The 23,928-nt window shown below is 52.2% G+C and overlaps 1 protein-coding gene across 8 annotated transcripts in view; it reads left to right on the top strand.

The window, feature by feature from the left end:
* The window catches only part of CAMTA1 (calmodulin binding transcription activator 1), an 817,260-nt gene that overhangs the window by 267,072 nt on the left and 526,260 nt on the right, over positions 1–23,928 (top strand). For all 8 annotated transcript variants that reach the window (XM_044237054.1, XM_044237053.1, XM_044237057.1 and 5 more), the window contains one exon: positions 12,597–12,664. In XM_044237054.1, the coding sequence (XP_044092989.1) occupies positions 12,597–12,664 (68 nt within the window). The remainder of the gene's footprint in view (positions 1–12,596; positions 12,665–23,928) is intronic.

Below are 23,928 nucleotides of genomic sequence, written 5' to 3' on the forward strand. Positions count from 1 at the left end.
TGGCAAAGATGTGGAGCAACTTTAATTCATATATATTCTTGTTGGAAATAAAGTAGTGTGACCACTTTGGAAAACAGTTTGATAGTTTCATATAAAGTTAAACACATGCTTACCTTATGACCAAGCAATTCCATGCCCTAGATTTTACCAAAGAGAACTGAAAACACATGCCCACACAAAGACTTGTGAATGAATGTTAATTCCTTGTGAATTTTTATTCATAACTGTTCACAACTGGACAGTAATAAATATCTGTCAACAGTTGAATGAATAGATAAATTGTGACAAATCTTTATAATGGAATAATACTTTGTAATAAAAGGGAATAGATTACTACACATTGACATGGATCAACCTCAGAAACATTATCTCAAATGGAAGGAGCCAGACCTGAAAAGAATACAGTATGGTTTCATTTATTTAAAATTCTAGAGCAGACAAAACGAATCTACAAGGACAGAAAGCAGGTCAATGGGTGCTTGGGGCTGAATGTATGATGGAGATTGACTGAAAAGTGATATGAAGGAAATTTTCATGGTGCTGGAAACATTTTATATCTTTTTTTTTAAACTTATAATGTATTATTAGCCCCAGGGGTACAGGTTACATTTTATGTCTTAAATGCGGTGATAGATACATAATATATTTGTTGACATTCATTGAACTATACATTTAAAATGAGTTGGAACATTCTAATCATGAAACGGACAAAGGACCTGAATAGACTTTTTCAAAGACAACATACCCATGACCAACAGTGAAATGAAAAGATGCTCAACATCACTAGTCTTCCAGGAAATGCAGATCAAAACTGCAATGAGATATTACCTCATACCAGTCAGAATGGCTAGCATCAAAAAGAAAAGAAATAGCAAATGTTGGCGAGGATGTGGAGAGAAGAGAATTTTCCTGCACTTTTGGTTGGAAGGAAAATTGGTGCAGCCACCGTGGAAAGTGGTGTGGAGTTTCCTTAAAAAGTTAAAAATAGAGGTATTATCCCACAATTCCACTTCTGGTTATTTACCTGAGGGAAACAAAAGGACTGATTAGAAAAGATTTATGCACCCCTGTGTTTACTGAATTAGAAAAGATTTATGCACCCCTGTGTTTACTGAAGCACCGTTTATAATAGCCAAGATACGGAAACAACCTAAGTGTCCATCAATAGGTGAATGAAGAGGCGATATAATATATACACAATGGAGTATTACTCAGCCTAGAAAAGACTGAGATCTTAACCATTTACAAGAACATGGACAGACCTAGAGTTTACTATGCTAAGAGAAAGAAGTCAGACAAAGACAAATACTATGTGATTACACTTATATGTGGACTCTAAAAAGCAAAACCAATGATCAAACAAATGAACAAACCAGAAACATACTCAAATACAGAGAACATACTGATGGTTGCCAGAGTGGAGAAGTGTGGAGGGGTTGGACAGAATAGGTGAAGGGGACAAAGAGGTACAGACTTCCAGTTGTGAAATAAACAAGTCACAGTACAGCATAAGAAATGCAGTCAATCATACTGCAATAGCTTTACAGATGACGGGTGGTAGCTGTACTTATCATGGCGAGCACTGCATAATGTATGTAAATGTTGACTTGCTATGTTGTACGCCTGAAACTGATAAAACATTGTATTCAATTAAAAACATAAAGTCCATTGGGGTGCCTGGGTGGCTCAGGAGGTTAAGCATCAACTCATGATTTTGGCTCGTGGTTGAGGTTGTGATCTCAGGGTCATGAGATGGAGCCCTATGTTGGGGCTCTGTGCTCAGCACAGGGTCTGCTTGAGATTCCCTCTGCCCCCCCCGCCACTGGTGTGCACATGGGCACTCTTTCTCTTGCAAATAAATAAAATCTTAAAAATTAAAAAAATAAAGTACATTGCCACAGAAAAACATCAGAAGGCATTTCCACCAAAATGAATGAAGGAAGGAATGAGTTGGATTTTACTGTATGTAAATTATACCTCGACAGAGCTGATTAAAAATGCTGTACCCCAGCCATCTACCGTGTGCCTAGAATCTACTCATATTACCCTATGCAATATGGTGTGTTATCCCACAGTGCAGGTAAGGAAATGTCAAGTCACTTGACCCAATTCATGAAGCCAGAGGGAGATGGAGTGTATTTTTCTACTCTACAAGAAATGCTTTTTCTCTCCCCAAAAAGGCAGATTAGATCTCACAAATTAAGGGTACACATTGTTCCAATGCCTTTCAAATTGCCTACTCTGTGACTGGCATCTGGGAAAGTTGATACAGAGTCCTCACTGGGGTAACTTGGACACTTTGCCTAAGACATGCTTCTTTTCCTCTAGGTGTCTTTTCATTACCCTCTGCTCTTTAGCATGTTTCCTAGGATGACACAGCAGTGAGGTCATCAATAACCTCAGGACGGTGGTTGAGTCTTATTAGTCAGAGTCCAGTCAGGACACAGAAACCATACTGGTTATTTGAACAGAGAAAATTTAGTGTAAAGAATTGTTAACTTGGAAATGGTGGTTGACTACCAATAAGAATAAAGAGAATTCGGAGGGTTCTGAAAGTACCAGATACCACTGGAAGAGCAACTACTGCCTGTAGGTTGAGGAAGAGTAGACCATAAATAATCTATGGCCCAGAAGAGTTCCTTCCACCCTTTGGGCTGAAATTCAGACCTCTTCAGAGCACACGGCCAACACAGGGACATGCTGGCTGTTGAAGTATGTGGGCTGCTGTTGGTCTGCAGAGGTGACTTGTTGTTGCTTGAGGGCCTTGGGAGGACCAGAGCTGTAGCCTGCCAGTGAGGGAGTGTGCTGTGGGGTGCTGCTGGAGCTCATGGGCATGGCCACGGGGCTCCCACTCTGAATAATAGTGATAATGATAATAATATTGATAGAGGGCAGAAACCAGAAAGGAGATGTCTTCCTGCCACTATCATCTTGCAGGGTGATTTCATTGTTCTCTGTTGGAGAAGCTTAGGATTTTGCTAGGCTGGCCCAGGAGAGATGTTTGCAGGGCCCGTCATCAGTATCACAAAGCAGGACAAAGAAGGGTGAAATTGGAGCTAAAAGATAATCGTTGACAGCTGGCCGGTATTGACATAGTAGGTGGGGTAGTCTTGGGCACCCCTTCAACACCAACTATTGTATTAAGGGGCAGTGACTGTTCTGGCTAACATATTCCTCCCCCACCTTCCCCCGCGCCCTCTCCCTCCCCATCTTCTTCCCCATCCCCAACTTCTTCTTCCTCCTCCTCCTCTTCTTCCCCTTCTCCTTCTCCTCCTCCTCCTCCCCTTCTTCTTCTTCTTCCTCCTCCTCCCCCTCCCCCTTCCCCTCCCCCTCTTCTTCTTCTTCTTCTTCCTCAAGATTTATTTGAGAAAGAGAGAGAGAAGAAGAGCACGAGCATGAGGGGCAGAGGGAGAGCAAGAGAGAATCTCATGCAGACCCTACACTGAGTACAGAGGCTGACGTGGGGTCTCAAATCCACGACCTGAAGATCATGACCTGAGCTGTAACTCAGAGTTGGCTGCTCCTTCAACTGAGCCACCCAGCGCCCCTACCAGATCTCTGTTCTGGAATCTATTGCTCTAAATGTATTTTCTTTCTAGATAGCCTCTATGGTTTATTTCTTATAATCCACTTAGTTTTCAATGCCAGAAACATCAGAGTGGGAGCCCCAAAGTCATGCGCTTATAAGGTCCATGTAGGTGTTGTGAGTGAAGAAAGCTAGCCATGTGGCAAAGGTGGCCATCTGAGAGCTCCTGCCCTTCCAAAGGGACAGCTGCTTCTCAGCTTCATCCAGTGGAAGCTCTGCAGGAACGTGGGTCTTAGTTTTCAAGAAAAGAGGAAATGCCTATCTCCCAACCCTGAAATGTTCACTTTTGAAAAAATTCAACTTTGCTCCCCTTTCCCACCCCCGCATTATAGTTCAGAATCCTAGTCCCATCCTCTCCTTCCTGGGCTGTTGTCCCTCTCCACCATCACACCATCGGAGTGCTGTTTCTAAAGCACAGATCTTCTTGTATCTCCCCTTCAAGCAAGAGCTCTCAATGACTCCCCTGGTTCTTATGGATAAAGCTCCATTCACTGGTCAATTTAATTCCTCCTCAGTCTGATGCTTCCCTACCCACCCAGCTTTGGGTTCTGTCATTCCCTCTGCCCTGCAGACTCTACCTACTTTCTACTGCTCAAAGTTCCCCCAAAGCATTTGCTTCTCCCGCCTTCCTTCTTTCGCACCTGCAGTTTCCTTTTCCTCATGCCTTTACCATTTGTCAGCCTGGCAACCTCCTACTCATTCTTCAAGACCCAGTTTAAATATTATCTGCCCCATGAGACCGTCACTTCTCTTCTCAGCATGGACACATGATCCGTGCTGCTAGTTTGGTGTCATCATCTGTTTTGTAGTTGACACAAGAGCCCTGGATCCTGCAGCCCCTTCTGTCTTCCCAGCTGTATTTCCCAGGACCATTATGCACATGTCTGTATCACTAGGGCCTTACAAAGTGCCTGGTGTATAGTAGGTGCTCAATAATTCATCAGAAGATTGAACCAATGAGTGGATAATGAAATGAATGAAAGACTGGGTGGATTGCTTCTTCACCCAATCTCTCTCTGAACGTTTTTATAATGGTTCATTGTTTCTGCTTGGATTGGCACTTTGATGGGCTGGACAGTGCCTTACCACATCTAAATAAGATAGCCCACTGGGCCAGGCTTCAATGCAGAAGTCTGGGCTGGTAGGAAATTGTTCTGAATTGCTACTTTACCATTTTATGGAAATTCCTCCAGATGTCCTTGGATCCCTGATATTAATCACCACCATTCTTATAAGATGTCAGCATAGAGCTATGTTACCACTCCTACCAATGAAAAAATAGAAACCATTATTCTGTGTTCTAGTTGTTGATAGCTGTATTCTGTATTCTAGTCATCTTGAAAGCATGATCTGGGGTGCTGTCTTTGATCTGTAGGAGAGGACCCAGAGCATCCTATAGATAGTGTTGGCTTGGCCTGCTGGGTACTTGGGAAGTACATCAGTGGATGGGGGCAGAAATATACAGCGAAGGACATTGCACTCTTGGACCCAGGGTTGGAATATTTATCATGGAGGAGGAGACCCACTAGCTTTATGCATGAGGTGTCCTGCAGGTGAGAGATGCCCCTGGGAGAGGGTTGTGGAATGGTTATTTATTTAAATTAAGGCCAATTATTTTTTGTAAAGTGCAGTGAGCAGTGGGTTCTGGGAAAATGTGCTTCCACTATAAACATGTTGGTTAGGAGTCATTAATATGACATTCACACATCCCTAATAAAGTACATAACACAGAGATCTGGCACCATTGAAATACCCAGAGGACATTAAGTATGAGTCTTAAAACCAAGAGTATTGGAAACAAGATATTTTTACTTCTCGTTTGGGAGCAATATAATTGCATTTTGTGGCTCCAGCAGATGCTGGGGCCAGCTGCTAGGAGAGTCCTGGCTTCCCCTCCCCCCTACCCCCAGCTCTGGTCCCTTGCAGATAAAACCCTTGTGCAGAAGTCTCATAAAACACAAACTCTAAAAATTACCCCTTGGTTGAAGATTCATTTTTCCGGTATGCGAAACATCTAAGATTGTGTAGACCCCAGATATTTTTATTACTTGGCCTCAGGCGTATAAAAACAAAACTTATCTTTATATAGTTTTTTTGTTTTTGTCTATTTAATTTGTCCCAATAAGCACTAATGACTCACTCTACTCTCTCCCGACATTGGACCCACTCCTTGAAGCCAGATCGGAGATGGACTGTTCCGGAGAGACCTCCTGCCCTTTTTTGAGGGCTGCTCCAGGTGGGATTGTTGAGGGGGAAGCCAGTTTCTCTGGGCTGGGTGATCCGATGGGGTGTCTGCTGCGGGAGGCTCCTTCAGGACAGGGAATGGAAGTGACCGCGAGCTCTGAGATTCCCGCATCCTCTCCCAAACAGATGCAGCTTCTGCACACACCAGAGGCAGGACGTGGCTCCTCACCTCGGAGGTGGACCAGCTTCCGGGGATGTGTTTGCTGCGGCCGCACCTGCACCGACTGGCGGGCCCCCGGCAGCTCTGTGGGTGCAGAGGCCTCGGCTTTAGAAGCCGTCTTGATTTTTGCAGGTTCCTCTGATGTCTGTGTCTAGGGCGGCACGTCCTCTGTGGCTGGTGCCTGTGGCGGCTGAGCGCTTGTTCCAAACTGAAATGGGCTGTGCTGGAAAACACACGCTGGGGTTTGAGAACTTAGTACGAGAAAGAAGGCAGACTAGCTCACGACTGCTTTCTGTAAACTAGCGAAATCACAGCCATTTGGATCTACTGGGTTAAAATAAAAAGTATATGGACAAACTATAGGGTTAAAATCAATCTTTCCTGTTTGTTTTTACTTTTGGGAAAACATAGCTTTTAGAACCTTGAAAACTATACCTGCGGCTCCCTCGCGTTTGTGGCTCCCGTTGTGTTTCTGCTGGACGGGGCTGCTTCGGGGCTGACGGGAGGCTGGGCGCTGCCTCTCGGCCGTGGAGCACTGAGCAGACTGCGACGCGACTGCACCCAGGGCACGGAGCCCCGATGGCAGCCACGCCCTCCTCTGTTCACCTCCACAGCCCCCAACCCGCAGCAGGAGTCGGCTCAGACGTGGGCTCTTTCCGTCTGCGTCCTTGTTAAGAGAACTGGTTAAGGTCCACTAGGTCTGCTGTCGCCTCTGGATGCAGAATTGTTTGCGACTCAGGCCCTCCCCAGCTGCTGCAAAACCAGGAAGGGAGAGCCAGCAGGCCCAGAAATGCTAGCAGCAGAGGGTTCTGTGTGCTGGGAGGCCAGGAGTGGTGCAGGCATTGCTGAGAAGGTTACGGAAGCTGGAGTGCCCTGGAGTGAGGCGGCAGGGAAGACCCCCCTGGAGGCGTGGCCTGTGAACAGGGCCAGGCAGGTGGCGGGGCAGAGTCAGCTCACAGGGGTGGAGGTGGGAAGGGGCAAAAAGAGCCAGTCTCAGGGCAGCCGCTTTGGATGCCCGCAGCCTACTTGCCACCAAGAGGGACTTTGCAGTCCTCCATCAGATCCCATCAGCTGGGGGGCGGGGCAGGCAGACAGGCCCAGCCTTACCTGGCCATTAGGTGGTGACGCCTTTGGATGATGGAGATTCACGACGACACAGCGTGTAGCAAGGCAGCGATGCCAAACGTGGACTGTGATGCCCCTTAGTCCCGCCCCCTCTGCCCTCCTGGATGGGGCTGGGTCAGTGTTTTGGAGAGATGCCCACCCTCCTCCCTGATCTCCAGGGACCAGACCTGGTGCCAAGCAGAAACAGGGGCCTGTGGGACTCTCCCCCTCTTTGTCCCTAGAGCCCTGCCACACACAGACACTATACCTTGGCGGCAGTTTTTCTATTTGGATGTCCAAAGGACAAAGTGAACATTTAGAATCTGCAAGCTGGACAGTCTTTGCTTTGGAGCCTGCAGTGAATTCCTTCATCTTGACAGTCAGGCCATTCTTCTCAGCATTGCTGCAGAGCTTGGGGTCCAAGAAGAGAGAGATCCCAGGAGCACCAGGGAGCTGGAGGAGGCCAGTGGCCCTGGGATGTAGCTCTTTGGGTCAAGGTCCAACTTTGCAGGCAGGGGGGCTGGCATTTTCTGCACCCTAGTGCCACACCTAGCTGGATGTCTACCCTCTCTACTTGTTCTTTTTTATTACTAGTGGCACTTAGTACATTCGCAATTTGGGGTAACTTCCACCACAATTTAGTTCCAGACAATTTTCTCCCCCGAAAAGGCAACCACATACCCATCAGCAGTCACTCCGCATTGTCCCCTCCCCTCAGCCCCTGGAGAACCACCAATCTACCTTCCATCTCTATGAATTTGCCAGTTCTGGACATTTCATATCCATGGAACCCTACAATATATGGCCTTGTTTTCTGGCTTCTTTCCCTCGGCATGTTTTCAAGGTTCATCCATGTATCAGAACTGCATTCCTTTTTTGTGGCTGAACAGCCTTCTGCTGTGCGGGCTGTCGTACATCTCGTGGATCCGTCCATGTTGTCATGGTCATTGGAACGCTTCTACCTTCTGGCAGTTTTGAATAATCCTGCTGTGAACGTTCACGTACATGATTTTGTTTGAGTTCCTCTTTTCACTTCTTTAGGGGCAAGCTCTCTTCTTGTTTGAGCATTCCATACATTTCCTGGGCCAGACTTGAGTTTGAAAACCAGTAAGATCATGCATACAATGAGTCAGGAGCCCTGGTTTCCAGCTCAGGTCAGCCCACAAATACTGACCTTGGGTAAGTCCCTTCCCTTCTCCGTGCCTTAGTTTCCTGCTCTGTAAAAATGAGGTAGACCAGATCTCTCTCCATTTGCCTTCCTCGGAGCCCGGGTCAGTGAAACCTTGGGGAAAGAGGGAAAAGGGGAAAGGCCAGACCATCGGGCTTCAGAGCTTTTTCTTCCTTTTCTTGTATTAAACCTCTTTCCTTCTTCAGCTTGACTGTCTCTCTTGTTGCTTGTTGTTATTCTCTGCATTGTAAGATATATAAAGTAAATGGTTTCTGAAAATAAGGGATTTTCCCCATTCCTGAAGTGTAGACGGTCCCATGAATCATACAAGGGCTTCTGGGTGAAAATAAACTTGATCCTGCTGGAAAGAGAGAATCCCACTGACGGGTGCTCAGCCTGGCTTCCCTTGGTCCCCCGAAGGGTGGTGGGACAGTGAAGTGCCTTTGGGTCAGTGGGGAAACAGGAGGCTGTTAAACTGTGTTGGAGAAAGCATGACTCTCCACATGCTGGTTTCCTTTTCTCCTTCTGAGCACATCATAAATTCAGAACTATAGTGGAGAGTGTAGGCTCTGGAACCATTCCATGTTGGTTTGGCTTCTGGTTCTACAGAGATTAGCCATGTGACCTTGGGCAAGCCACCTAACTGCTCTGCGTCTCAATTTTCCCTCCTGTGAAACAGGCACGGCTCCTGCTTCAAAGTTTGCTATGAGGATGAAGGGAGACGATCCCTCCTAAAGTCCTCGATGGGTACCTGGGCTCAGACGTCATTCTACTAACATTAGCCATTGTGATGATGGTAATGATGACGCAGATGATGAGGTCTCTGTTCCCCCCAAAGCCGTCCCCTTCCCTGGCCAGGCTGGCTCTCCTTCCTCTGGATTTTGGTGACCCTCACTTTGCTGTACACTGTTTAGCATCTATTATTCTATGTGGTTCTTTGGCACGTGCATAGATCCATTTTCCCAACATGTTCCTTAGCTTTGGGAAGGGGGAGTCTGGCCCATGGTCTGCCCAGCCGATGATGAGGTGGACCAAGACCTGCATCAGGGAAATCGGCTGTGTGGACTGGGTAGCATGGGCCTGGGAGTGGACAGGTGACTCAGACATGCGCAGTCCAGCCGGAAGCCTGGCAACCAACCGGAACACCAAGAGGCAAGTGCCTAGGTCTAGGCATTCAGTTTCCTTTGCTCAGAAATGCTGCTCTTAAGGGGGGATGCGTGCCCCCTCAACGGACATTGTGTGGGAGGTATTGTTACCTTGGGGGTAGAGAAGCAGTGGCCAGTGCTCAAAGGTTAGTTCATAAATCAGTGTGACCTCCTGTGACTTTGCTCGCTCGTACAACAGCTCAGGAGGCCCAGGATGTCCCGCTGGGTGTGTCTACGGACTCGATTGGGCAGGTAACCCTGGGATGGGGCTTACGCTGCTCTACCATGCTGTCTCTATCACCTGCTTGACCATGGGTTCTTTAAGAGCAGGGGTCAGACTGGTCTTGTTCACTGACTAGCACACAATGAGCTCAACAAGGATTTGTAGAGTAAATATTGAAGGCGATAAGACCCAGGGCTTTTGTTTCTTTGAAGGACAGTAGCGTGGGGAGTCCTGCTGGGTTGGGGGTGAATGCTGGCCGAGGGATGTTCATGAAGGTCTTCTCTGGGTGTCCGGGTCTTCAGAACACGGTGATAAGTCTGAGGTGGCTGGGATGTGCTGTGCCCCCATCTTTCTGGGCCAGTAAGGGTCACTTAGCTCTCGGCATGATCCTGGGTAAGGACTTGGATCTGAGGCATTCAGGTTGGCACAGACTGTTTTTCTGGATGCCAGGTTTTCTGAAAATCAGGAAGATGGACTGATACACATAAGTGGCTCAATTTACCCGCCCCTGAGTCCAGCCACTGCCGGCTGTCCGTACTTTGTGAAGCGAAATGGTCATCAATAGATACACGGAAAGATCAACTCTAGCTAGCTCTCAGCGGTCACTGTGATGTCACTGTTCCCTGTGGGCATGGGGCCTGGGGATGGGGAGGGATGGAAGGTGAGGCTGGGTGGAGGTCAGCCTGGCAGGGCTGGCAGCTTCGGGGCCGCACCCCTTTGGTACCTGCTCCCTCATTGGGGGCCTCCGGATGGCAGCTCACACCAGGAGGGCCCCATGATGAGCACGGCACTAGCTGTGGTTGGCGGGGCTGGGGGGGCCATTGCTGTGCGCCGCTCGGGCCGGCCAGAGTATTAGGACTTGTTGCTCCTTATAAGAGCCCCACGAGGTTGTCCTATCACCGTTTCATAGAAAACTGAGGTTTCTACAGGCTAAGCAATGGGCTCAAGACCAGACAGCTAACAAGCGGCAGAGCCAGTGCCCCAAGCCAGGTCCGTTTGCTTCTGAAGCCTGTGCTTTAACCGTGATACTACGTCACTTTGCTGCCGTGGCGTGGAGGTCATGAAAGCACTGGTAAGGGTTTATTTAGGAGCCGCTGCATTTTGCTGCTTTAGAGCTATGACTTCACCCAATAACAAACCTATACGAGCACACGTAGCTGCAGAACACAGGCACGCGGCCACACGGGCTCACTTCTACCTGCCCGTTTGTTTCTCTCACGCCTGCTCTTCCTCCTCCCCTCCCCTCTCCCCACCCACCCACCCACTCATCCATCTGCCTAACCAACACCTGTCAGGACACCGTTAGGTCCTGGGGATACATCACTGATGACATCTTCCTTGCCTGCCCTCGAGGAGCTCGTGATCCAGGGGGGTGCCATCCAAGTAAGCAAGTGACTAGGACGCCACGGGACAAATCACGGGGACTGGAAGGTGCGGTGCCAAGAGACCATGCAGGATGGGCAGCCGACGCCGCCGTGGATAATCAGGAGGGCTGTCTGTCTGTCTCCGGTGAGGCTTCAGGGCAGGCATTTTCTAAGGAGAAGAAACAGAGTATGGAACAGAAAAGGCCCAGAGTTGAGAGAGAGCAGGTGCCCGGCGATCCATTTCTGTAGTGGCCGTCAGTGAGAAGAACCTGTCCACTTGGGCCCCGGGTTTCCGCTTGCCAGGTTTTTGGTGAAAGATGTGGGCTTCTGGAATGAGGCGGTATGGACTCTGGGTCACCTCACTGGCCACCTGGGAGTAGTGGCTGGTGTCTGAGGATATGAGACCCTGGTCTCTGCCTGAGCCTATGGTCTTCAGGCCACACTGTGTGGGGGGCGTTTTCTGCCTTAACCTCCAAAGAGAGGCGCCTCTTTGCTTCAAGGGCAGGTTGAGTGTCTCTGGTCACAGATCAGAGGTCACAGTCCCGTTACGTCCAGGTCTGGAGGAGGCTCACAGCAGAGTGGGGCTTAGGGCCTCTGGGTGGATGGGCGGCTGCATCACCACGAGCCCTCTGGGCACCCCGGCTGTGGAGGAAGTTGAGACGGGGGCCCCTCTCTGCATGTTTTGATAGTCAGGGGCAGCAGCTCTGTGTCGTATCATCACCAAGATCAAGGGAAATGTGTACTAGTCCGGCCTTAATTTAACTCCCAATCCCTGCCAATTTCATGTTAGCAGATCCGTTTGGAGCTGGAAGTAATGGGCCATATCATGCCCCAGAGCTGGAGCAATGACTTATGTTGATGTCGCCCACTGGCTTTTTATGGAAATTATTAATAAATCAGTAATTCTATCCGCAGCGATGTTGTTGTGTTTATAAATATTTAATTTACCTTCAGGTGCCCACATTTTCTTCATCTTTGCCTTAAACTCTGCTGACATGGTTCTTCTTTCAGAAGCACGACTCAATAGATTAAGTTATCAGTGGGGGAAAGGTTAACCTCTCTCTCTCTCTCTCTCTCTCTCTCTCTCGCTCTCGCTCTGGAACATGGCTTTATCTTTCCTTTTTAATCTTTGCGTGATTTGGTGCAGGGGTGTGGGAATCGGGTGGCGGGAACATGACGTCTCCCGTGACAGTGGTGAAAGATGAGTCTGGCTTCAGAAGAAGACAGACGAAACATCCCAATGACGACCTCACATGAGTGCGGACCTGTTGTTGGCATGTGTTTGTCCCTCCTTCAAATTAATGACGTTTAGTATCTGAAATGGTGTCTGATGTTTTCCTCCCACAGAGAAATAGCTTTGTCCTTGCTACCGACTCATCTTCTGAGGTCCAGTGCATTGGTTATTATTGTACGGCGGGCTGGACGGAAAGGGCTTAACAAATTCAAAATAGAAGCACCCTCCAAGTCAAGCATTTTCCAGCAGAGATGGGGGGTCCAGCCCTGCCAGGGAGGCGAGAGCTGGGAAGGAATGAGAACTTTCTTACCCCTCGGGAGCCGATGTGAGCTAATTGTTGTTATTATTGTTTTATTCTTCTGTTTCAGGAAATTGCAGCTTATTTAATAACATTTGAGAAGCACGAAGAATGGCTGACCACGTCCCCTAAGACAAGGTAATGTCCCAGATCTCACAGCTTTTCCGCGATGTACGGTAAATGGATTGATTTCCATTGACTACCTGGTTTGGCAAGTCAGTTCATGGGCAAGTCGAGTGTGCCGTGATGCCTTTGATAGGGCGCAACACTGAGGCCTCATGAGCAGACCTACGGCCATGGCCATGAACACAATCAGGCAGCTTAAAAACAGTGCGGCTGCCGTCACATGAGTTGGGACTTTTAACGGGATGGCTTAACACTGGGCCCCCCAACCGGTGGCTTTGAAAGCCTTGGCAGGTGGGAACATCAGGGGAGGTTTATTTTGGGAATGTGCCCACCTGCCCCCAGTGTTCTCTAGAAGCCCACTCTTTCTATGGGAAACTACCTTAACTGTGCGTGTTCATCCCAATGTGCTTTACAACTGAAGGTCGGTTAATTTGGGTGGTAGAAGATCTTCCAAGTCGGAAGCAGGGGCTCCGATTATGGTTTATTGTACAGTGAATGAGCTTGAACCTCCGACTGCCACTGCTTGGGGCCATGGGGGATCAGGGACGATGAGGCCGGCTTGTGTCCTGCGGGGGAGGGAGGCGTTTGACGTTGCTGTGTAAACCACGGTGAGGTTGGGGCTTAGGGTGTGTTTAAAGGGCAGCCTCTTCTTTCCTCCCCTGCCCTCCGGTACCACTGTTGGTATGTTACACTTTAGAGCCTTGGAAATCCATGGCCAGCAATTGCCACCCCCTTTCCATTAGTGGTGAAAGGGCCAGGCACTCGCTGGTGTGATGCATGTCAGCCGGAGCGCGGCTCCCACAGTGTTGGGGCGGTGGGTGTGACTTCAGAGGCAGAAGCTCAGTCTCAGTCAGGGCGCAAGCACCCAGTTCTCCAGGTAGGTTAATGGAGACCTGGGGAAGGGGTGGGGCTGTGTGTCCTCTACCCCTTTGGCCAGGTCCTCGACCGCTACGCTTTCTGAGCCATGGAGGAAAGAGGGTCTTAGCCTCTAGACTGTTTACTCGTTCTGGATGGTACTTTGCACAACTTTATTAGGCTTCGGTTTTTACTGGTTAGCATCATTTTGATGAGGACAGAAAGGTCCATTTTGGAAGAGGTCAGAGGATATTGAGGAGGAAGTTAGTTCTGAGATTCGCATCTCCACAGGTGGGGCTAGGGGTGGGGCCAGGGGTTGGCACTGATTCTTTTTCCCCTCCAGCCCGTGTCCCTCTGCAGGATGTTCTTAACGCCTCAGTCTTCTGGGGCCATGATTTCCTTTGCTCTAAAACCAGGCGGTTTGCATTAGTCAGCTCTGCTGCAGTCATGCTTTCTAAGAAACAAGCTCCAAATGCAGTGACTCGGAACAGCAGACTTTTTCCCCCCTTGGTCACGTACTGTGGGGTTTGCTGTGGCTTTGGTTGGGTTTAGGACTGCTCCATGGGTCTTTTTGTTCTGGGACCTGGGCTGAGGAAGCCTCCATAGCCTGGGACTTATGGTCATGGAGCATGGCAGGGGCTTAAAAGCCAAAGGCAACCCGCGTAGGCATAATGAGGGTCCTGCAGGATGTGGCATCCTAGGTCACACCCGCTCACAAATCCATTAGCCGAAGCCGTTCCTGTGGCCAAGCCCAACAGGAGCAGGGCCTGGAATGACTTTCTTCCGCGGAGGGTGGGAGAGGGCGGAGTGATTGAGTGAGAGGCGATGCGTCAGCTGTTTGGGGAACACAGCCGCGTCCCCAGCTGTGGAAAGCCTGACACACTCGGCTCTTCTCTCTTCTGGGGACATCTTCTTCCAGGGCGGACATTCCCAGACTTGAGCAGGCACCAGGCTCCGCTGGAGGGCTTGCTGAAATGCGCACGCCGGGGCCCTGGAGACTCCCCAGAGTCTCCGATTCGCTGGTCTTGGTGTGGGGCCTGGGCACCCGTTTCCCCAACAAGTTCCCAGGAGCCGGCACACGGCCTGTCTGGGGCTTCCCTTTGAGAACCGCTGCCCTGGTTTCTGGGTGGGGTCGGGGAAGGGCGTCGGACGGATCTCTGTCTCTGCACTGTTTCCTGACTTCCCGCAGTGCCTTCATCTCAAGCAGCCTGCAGCATCTGTGCGCCCCTCACTCCTCAGCAGAACCCTCCTTGAATGTAAGTGGAAGGAAAGAGCTTCCTCTAGCTAGAGAGTGAGATTCTCCGGAACGCGTCCCGGGCCACACATCCAATTGCAGATACGCAGACATGTGCTGTGTTTTAGAACACCGCCCGGCTGCAGATGGGTAAAACATTTCAAGCAGGGATTTTGCCTCGTGTTTCAGCCTTCAGAGTTTGGGTTTGAGTTGAGAAGTGAATGTCACTCACGGTCATGCCTGACTCACTTGACTTTTTGGAGTATAAATAGAGCCAGGAGACTTCCCATCCCGAGGCACAAGGGGCATGCGTGCCGCTGAGTGGGAACGGGGGGGAGTTGGATATTGACAAGCCGGGGTTTGAGGCCTAGCCCTGTCCCTTGATCACTCTGGGACTTGTAGAAAGTCATTTTAGCGCCTCATTAAAAGCCCCTCTGTTCTTCTCCATGTATGAGATGGACTCGATGTCCCGGTGTCCTCACTGGGCCATCACGAGGATCAAGGGAGACTGTATTCGTGATATGGCTTTCTCTGCGCGCTGGGAGGCTCAGTGTGGTTGCCCGGGGATGTCCCCATTCCTCTTGTCTGCAAGGGGCGGTCCCTGGGCCCTCCGGAGGCTGCAACTTCAGAGACATCTGCCAGAGTCCCTCCAGGCTTCGGGAAGACGAATTTCTTTCCTCAAGGCAGAGGGTAAAGACAGAACGTTTCCGATTAGTATTATAATACCCACTCCGAGTTTACACTTGAAGGCTTCTCGTCCCAGGAGGAGGGAAAAGTTGCTGTGGTTGTTCAAGGACCTTCCTAAATTAGTTGTTGAGTTGAGTTTGGGTGCCCCCCTCCCGTCCCTAGTATTGAAATTAATTGGTGCAGTTAACTGCTGAGTTCATACAAACCGGCCTCCTGGTACTAAGGAATTAATGACACCAATACTCCGCTGAATGAGAAGGCAATGCGCTTCTGTGTGCCACCGCCACTGCTAATTTCATTTTGGAAAATTAATAAAAATGAATTGCACCACTGACATTTATAGAGTTTCCTAATAAAATGATACATTGTTTGTGTGGAGGAATCCCTATTAAATTAATTGTGGTAATCAGTTCACATATAGATGTTGGTGTAGGGAGCTGCACAGGGACCCGCCTTGTCTCGGTGGCTTGCTGATGGCTGGGGGTTATAAATATAGCCCTTGCCCAGATACTGTCCTAATTACAGAGAAGGTCCCGGGAGCCCCGCTCACCTGTTTCATAATGAGGTGTGCTACAAGGAGGCTCCCAGGGTTGGGGGCCTCGGGGGCGGTGGCGGCCCTGTGACAGGGTTGAGTGTTGAATGTTTAAACAGCCCATATTGTATTATCAGCAACTGGGACCTTCTGGAAATGGCAGTTTGAAAAATCACCCTTCAGGACGTCTCTATTTGGCACTTGCTGTGTGCTCAGCACTGGAATAATACCATTTGGGGGCCTTGGGGAGCTCCACACTCCCCACCCCACCAGGTGAATTCAGAGTCTTAGAATGAGGAGCCCCCTCCCTCGGTCTAGAATGTTCTTCCAGCTCCTCCTTCTGGCCTTGATTTGGTGTCACTTTCTCGGCAAGGTCTTCCCTGAACACACTATTTAAAACCACACCCCTCCCGTTTCGCCAGACCTCCTTTCTTCTTTTTTCTGATGTTTCTGCGGAGCACTTGCGGCCATTTGACACACGATGTATTTCATCTTTTTATTTGTTTGATTCGTTTATTCTTGATCTGACCTCCTGTCCCCCAAAGTGACGGTACCGCCGGTGCTGGTGTGCTCTTGGGGTATCCCTCGTGCCGGGGACCGCGCTGGACATGCCGTCGGGCCTCAGTGCGCGTCTGTGGCGCGAATGAGCCTGAGACAGAAGACGCGTCTGAGTGTGTGAAGGAGATCTGGGCTTGCTCTGTTCTGTTTCTGTTTTGTGTGTCCCCCGGATCGGTTAGCTGACCGGGTGCTGTGCTCTTAGATCCTTTCAACCGCCCTGCCCGGCAGCGAGATGCCGAGAGGGTACGCGATCTGTCCAAGATGGCACAGCAGATGTTGGAACTGGAACTTGAGCCCATGGTTATCTTCCCGCAAACCTCTTCATCTTAGCTTTTGTGCTGTCCCACTGTGTGGGTGTCGGGTTTGAAGGTGGTCCAACGCGGGGTTTCGCAATTCCCCGCCACCTCCCATCGCCAAGATTTCTGAGCCACCTGGGAGAGCCAGGTGCCGGGCAAAGCTTCCCTGTGTCAGTGAGCACAGCTCAGGTGTGTCCGTGAGGTGCGTTCCCATGCTGCCCTCCAGCACAGGACTTAGCCTCCCTGCGGCAGGCAGTGTGGGAAAACGGCACCCTGCCGTAGTGCAGACTGCAGAGTGCAGCAGGGCCCAGGGAGGCACCTGCAGAGTTCAGCAATCCCAAGAATGCATCGCTCCTCCCCTGGGAAACGTGCAGCCTTCCCTGGAAATCGGGGACATGCAAAGTTCTGGATGGAACTGGAAGCCTTTCCTTCCCAGGAATCTTGTGTATACTGGTTAGAAGGAAGCTGGAAGATGCTATTAATTATCTAATTAATTAATTAGATTTATATAGATAGCACCTAACACTGAAGCACTAAAGGTCTAGTAATAGAATTTTCCTATAATGAGCGCTGAGTGCTTCTTGGTCAATGAGCAGTAAAACAGCCAAGTCTAGGGAGGGACTCTGGAAGGAGGGAGAAGGAAAGTGACACCCAAGTTTTGAGAAGATCGATGTGACACCCGGAGACACCCCACTGTCCTTCTCTCATCTTCCTGGACCTCACTGTCCATTGTTTCTTGTGCTCCCAGTGGTGGCAGGGCAGGAGGGTGGCCACCAAGTCCTCTGTCCTCTGCTCTTTCTTACCATGTCCTCCCCCCACCCCAGGACTCTTGTCCCTGCATGGAGGTAGCGAGTACTTCTGCCCATGTTCTGGACTGGAGCCCATGTCTGCAGTCCCCCAGGTCGCCCGTACCACCACTGTCAACCTTAGATTAGGGGAACCCCTCCCGCTGCGCTTCCCTCTCTGGGCTGGACCCCCTCCCTGCACCAGCTGCCCTGCAATGCTCCTTTGTGGCACCATTGTTCCCCTCCAATGCCTTGGAGATTTCCTATGTGACAAGTCCCCTTCTGGTGTCACGTTCAAGGTCGCTGTCCTGCCTCAACCGTCTTCTTCAGTACTTCCCTTTGATTCCCACCTCAAAGCACCTACTAGTTAGGTAGTTGCTTCCTGCTCTCTAAACACATCTCCGTGTCTCCATGTCCCCTACTTTTTGCCTTCAGACCGAGAACGCTCCATGTCCAGCCCAGTCTGTCTGTCCCTCGAGTCTCACCTCTTTCTGGGAGGCCTCTCAGACGCACCAACCTGTAGTGGCCTCGTCGCTGTCAGCTTCTGCTGCCCACTTGTGCTCTATCACCAGCTCTGTGACAGTTCATCTGTACGGCAGTGCTGCCTCCGTCGGGAGATGGGAGCCCCTGCCATTGGGCCACGCTGCCTCCTTTGTCTCTGAATGGCTAGTGCACAGGGGAACTTCGACGGGGCGCAGGGCAGGGTGCAGGCTCGGGGCAGAACCAGGGTGTGGGCTCGGGGCTGCAGCTGGAAAGTCAGCCCGATCCGGCCCCAGGCCTGTCCCCGTGCAGTCGGCACTGTTTTGTGCCAGGGCCTTCGTAAGTGGCCCGTGGGGCTGACCCTTGGCCCCCTGCAGGGCGTGGGATCCCTGGTCAGCCCCTGTTACTGGGGAGGGTTCTTGAGAGACCAGAATAGAATTGCAAAAGTCACCTGGAGAGGCCGTTTTTGGGTGAGTAAAGACTTCGCAGAAGTAAACCCCGGAGAAGTCCTGAAACGCGGTCCCCACAGCCTGGATGCAGATCGAGGACCCTCGCTCCCTTGAGTGTCCCTGCCGCAGGGATCACACCCTGGGTGACTCCACTCTGTGAAGTCCTAGGGGAGTCAGACTCACAGAGACGGAGAGAAGATGGGTGGGAGCCAGGGCCTGGGGGACGGGGATGCGGAGTGAGCATTTCACGGGGATAGGAGAAAGTTCTGGGAACGGGGGCCGGTGACAGCTGCACTTAGTGGGACAGACCCACTTCCACACAGCCTTCCCTGGAAATCAGGGACATGCAAAACTGAACTTAGCGCCGTGAACTGCACACTTGAAAGTGGTAAAAAAGGTAAATTTCACGTTGCTTGTATTTGACGATTTAAAAACAGATTCCCATAGCAGCTTCTTTCTGTGTCTAGTTGGGCAGGGCCGGGGGCCAGGGATTGGCTGGACGTGTGTTTGCGTGCGTGTGTGCGTGGGGGGGTTCTGCTGGGGGACGGAGTTTGACAGGGCAGCCCTTCTACCTCCGTCGCTTCAAGGACTCTGTTCTTCGTGGCTGCAAAGAAAAAATAAACTGGGTCAGCAGTCATTTCAATGTGGCGACCTTTGCGTTTTGCTGAATTGGGGACCTGCTATCAAATTAACATAACGATGTGTCATGTTAGATCCATTTCAGTATTTGCCTAAGATATTGAGCGAATCCTTGACCAAGTGCAAACTATCATCATTAACCAAAGAGCAAGCGGCGTTCGCAGCCGTGGTGTCTGCTGCCGTAGACTCCTGCGAGGCCCCATCCGCCCCGCGCCCCGGGACCTTCCCGGGAGGCATCTGCCTCAGGGTCCTGTGGTTTTGAGACCTTTCCCGGTGAGGAAGGGAATTAGCCGTGACCTGGATCCTGATGGATAAAGTGTGTGGTGTCCCGACAGTGGTGGGGAAATCCCTAGCCTCTGTGTGGAAGTGGGTCTGTCCCAGATTCCAGTTCATTTTCCGGAATCACGGACGGCAGAGGAGACGAAGCTGGGGGCGCCGGCGGAGGCCGCCTCTCCGGGAACCCTGCCTGTGGCAGGGGGGCTGCCCAGGTCCCTGCGACCCTGGTTTCCCTGGGAGGTTTCCGCTGCTGTCCCCTCTGTGGGTGGGCAGGGGGGAGCGGGGGGCTCGTCTGTGCTCAGCAGCCGCTGGGCCGGCTTTCATCGGGCACGGACCTTGTGTCTGTCCTCCCTGGGATAGGCAGCTGCTTGCTCCCGGTTCCCACTTCCACTTCCTTCCCTAGTTTCCTTTTTGTCAAAAATATCCATGCACGTAGTTTAATAAGTCAAAAGGCCCTAAAGGGCTAGGAAGAAGGAGCAGCAGACCTCGGCCCCTCGGCTCAGGCCTGCGTCCCAGGAGCCGCCGCTGGTCACTCCCGAGTGCTGAGATTTACCTCGGGTCTTCTCCGCGTGTCCCTCTGCTCTTTCTTGCTTTGTCAGGTTTGGGCGATTGTCTTTTAACTTCCTCATATGCTAAATGAGGATTCAGCCTCTCCCCCTGACACCTGCCGCATTTTCCTCACCCCGCCCCCACCCCCCAAGGCCTTTGGTTGCGGAATTCTGAGATTCAGCCTCTCTGGGCGCTGAGGTCTGGAGCCACGGGCTGGGTTCTCCCAGGTGCTGCCAGTCTGGGAACCAGGCAGGGAAGGGGCTTGCAATGCCACCATGAATTCGTGAGTTCCCCCAGTTTGTATCTGTGTTTCCTGCCTCTCCTCCGCTTTCTTCAAGTCCCTGGATTTTTTAAGGGTCTCTCTCTCCAGAGAAGAAATGTGTCTCCAATAGCGGTGGAGAAGCCAGGTGGTTGCCTGGCGGCTTGGGGGTCTGTGTGGGGCCCTGGGAGGGCCTGACCGCTCCCTGCACAGACCTGCGACCTCTCCCTGTCTCCCACCTCATTTCCAACCTCTGCCTTTTCTGGCACCTAATTCTCGCAGTTTGCCAGTCGGCCTGGGCTCCACGGGCAAGTGGACTTGCTGTGCTCAGTGTCCCCTGTGGGGCACGGGGCCTTGGGCTGTTTCTGCTCTGCTGGAATGTGTTGACGTCTCTGTCCCAGGCCCGGCTCTGCTCCTGTCGCCCCGTCCTTGCGGGTCTGCGCCTGTTTTCCTTCCGGCTGGCTGCGCCGGAGCCGGCCCCGCTTCTGCGGCTCAGGCGCGCACTCCGTCTTCCTTGCTGTTTCACTCACGCTGTTTTTCTCTGTCTCTCTTTTTTGGGGAGAAGAGCCTCATAACATCGTTTTGAGGTTGTACATGCACAACGCACTCAGGGCCCAGGGAATCCCATTGCCGCGAGGCACACCCCCTCGTGGGCAAGGCTGCAGCCCGAGGCGTGCGGACACCACACCCCCAGCGCCTGCCTCGCCTGCTTCACTGTACTGCCTTGGTTTAGAGCCTTTCCTGGTGTCAGCACAAGAGGTGTGGCGTGGCCTCTCGCTGGGCACAATTTTAGGGGTTTGGGGGCTGCTGGGGGCCATGTGGTATGCCATGCCTGCCATCTGACCGTGTGCCTCCAAGCGTTCTAGCTCTATGTGGCTATGAGCATGTCTTCCTTGGGTTGTGTGGGCGGGGTGCTCTCATCAGAGCCCCCGTGGTGCCAGGTGCGGTGCTGGGGCACCCATGGAGGCTGCTGGCCCCGGGGCTCCTGCCGGCGTGTCTGTGCAGGATAACCCGGCAGTGAGGACTGTAGCGAGCGAGACAGTGCTGGCACTGTGCGCACACTTGCCGACGGCACTTGCGGTCCTTATCAGTGCCCGCCCCCCCCCCCCCCCCCCGCAGTCTGCTTTTGTTTCTGCTCCTGCCCCTTCGTTCTTCCTGTCTTCAGTCCCTCCTGCACGTGGAAAATTAGGATTGTCTGGTGTTTCCGTAACGGCCCAGGCTGGTGTCTGTGGTGTTTCCTGCAGATCAATTCTGATCTAATAAATTGTTGCCGGCCGTGGGAAACGGAGCCGCCCCCGTGCCTAGCGGCTTTGCCGGGTGAGAAGGTGCGTTCTCGGGAGAGACCATTCTTTGCAAATCATGGTCTTCTGTGTAAGGAGGAATTCCCAAATTAGCTGGGTACTCTGGGCGGGAGGTTCTCCCACTGGTCTCAGTCTGGTTAGGAGCTGTGACTGTCTTTGCTGTTCTTAGAGTCCCCACAGTCCTTTATGATGGAGCTTTAAAAAAAATGGAGAATAACCCAAAACAAAGGAAGAAAACCTTTTGTGGCTCTCCAGCTCTCTGGCATATCCCACTTGCCACGTGCACGGTTGCTTTGTGTGGTGAGTGTATGTTTAGGCATCCACACACACACACACATCTGGTACACACACGCACACCTGTGGACACACACAGACACAGGTGCATCCGCGTACATATTTAATACATGCGCGGACATACGTATGCACAGGTGGGTATAGGCATGTGCATGTGCGGACACACATGTTTACACACGCACACCTACAGAAACACACACTCTTGGGCACATATACACATGTATAGGACATACATAAATACACAACTCCCATGCGCACACGTGTACACACATGTATACTCACAGACCTCTAGTCCCTGTTCTCTTTTGTACGAACAATATTTCTGGGAAAATTTTCCTTCTTTTCTTTCACCAATTTAATAAGATGGGATGAAACACAATTTCTCCTAAAAGAAGAGAGAAATTCTTCCGTAGTGGCTGCCCTGACCTCCCCGAGTGGGAACTCACCGTGGATTGAGCTGCTTCGTCGGAGGGGCCTCTGGCGGCAGGGGGCACCCAGGCCCAGGGGGAGGGCAGCTGCGAGAGTTGAGGAGCGGGTCCTGGCTGAGCCAAACGGTGCGGCCCTCACCGAGGTGGCTTCTGGGCGGCTGCGTTGCTATTTCCATCACAGCCCCGACGAGGTCGGTAGGAATGTGGGGGCGGGTGTTGGTGGGGCTCGTGAGTCACAGGACTGATTTGCCTCTGTGGCATGGGATCTGTGGGTCAAGGAGCAGGGGGCGGCCAGGCCGCGGTGCCGGGGAAGCCAGACCCCTGCCAGGGTTCAGGGCAAAGCCATGGAGAAAGGCCCTGAAATCAGGGCAAGAAGGAGACTGTGTGCGGTGGCACAGGAGAGGAAAGAGACGGGGCACACACGCATCTGCCCAGGAGCACAGCCTGGGCTGCGGAGCGCGCCGTTTCCATGCAGCTTCCCTCACGCACACCCGCGGCTCTTCTGCGGCCGCTGTCGCAGGCTCCCAGGAATTAATCCCGTCCACCAGCTTTGGGGGATGCTGTCCCCGCTCCTCCCATCTGGGGCTTGAAGGGGCTCTGCTGGGGGAGACAACGGGGTTACACACGAGCCCTTTTATTCCGAGCCGCACAGCACCGTGTTGTCCCCTCACGTCGTTGCTGGTCTGCTCTGTTCACCTGTTTCTTCAGGGAAGGGCTCTGATGGGCCGCCGTGCGCCCCGTGCGGGGCTGGCCGGTGGGGATGTGGGGGTGAGCCAGGGTGAAACAAGGCCGGTTTGGAGGAATGCAAGGAGCGACAAGTGCGGGGGAGGCTGCCCCTCCAGAGCGGGGACGGTGGGGTGGGGGGGCCGCTTTCCTGAAAGGCCAGACTGGGCGGGCAGAGACCGACAGATGAGGGGCTGAGTGTGTGAGTGTGTGCATGTGTCTACGTGTGTGTCTGTGTGTGTGTGTGCAAGCGTGCGTGAGTGTGCGTGTGTTGCGGGCGTGGCGTGAGGGGCGTGTGAGGCTGGATGAAGTCCTGCCTGGAGGCCGTGAGGGCGGGGAGCGCGGGCGGAGGCCGGTGCTGGAGGGGCGGGGGGGGGGGGGGGAGCGCAGGGAGGGCCGGGCACACCAGGCGAAGATCTGGGGATAAGGGCAGAGCCATGGGGACACCTGGGGGCGGGTTTTGAGCGGGGCAGGCGAACCCCATCCCGGTTGCCCCGGAAGCGGAGCATGCACGGGGAGGACAGGACGGAGGTGCTGGGAAACCCGGAGCTCTCCCTCGCCTCTGCAGGTATCCGTGCTCGCGACAGAAAGACTGTCCCTCTGAATCCGCTGCGTCCCGTTAGCTGCTGTCCATTCCGGGGACAAGGTATGATCTGGCGCTGAGAGTTGAGAGAGTCGGAAGAACTCTCGGCCACCCTGGCTGACGGGGGGCTCAGCAGCTCCGAGCCCAAAGCTGCGATTCCCTTAGGATGTCAGTAGCCCGGCCTCGGCTGCCACCACCCCACAGGTCCCTGGGTCCCTCGCGTTCTGCCTCCTCACAGCCTCCTTGCTCCTCTCCGCACGGGGGCCCGACCGAGGCTCCGGGGGTGGCCGTGGTCCCCGGGTGCCTTGCTGGGCGCGATAGCCTCACACCACGGGCCCATCTACGCGG

Source organism: Neovison vison, chromosome 2 (assembly GCF_020171115.1).
Source record: "Neovison vison isolate M4711 chromosome 2, ASM_NN_V1, whole genome shotgun sequence".
NCBI lineage: Eukaryota > Metazoa > Chordata > Mammalia > Carnivora > Mustelidae > Neogale > Neogale vison.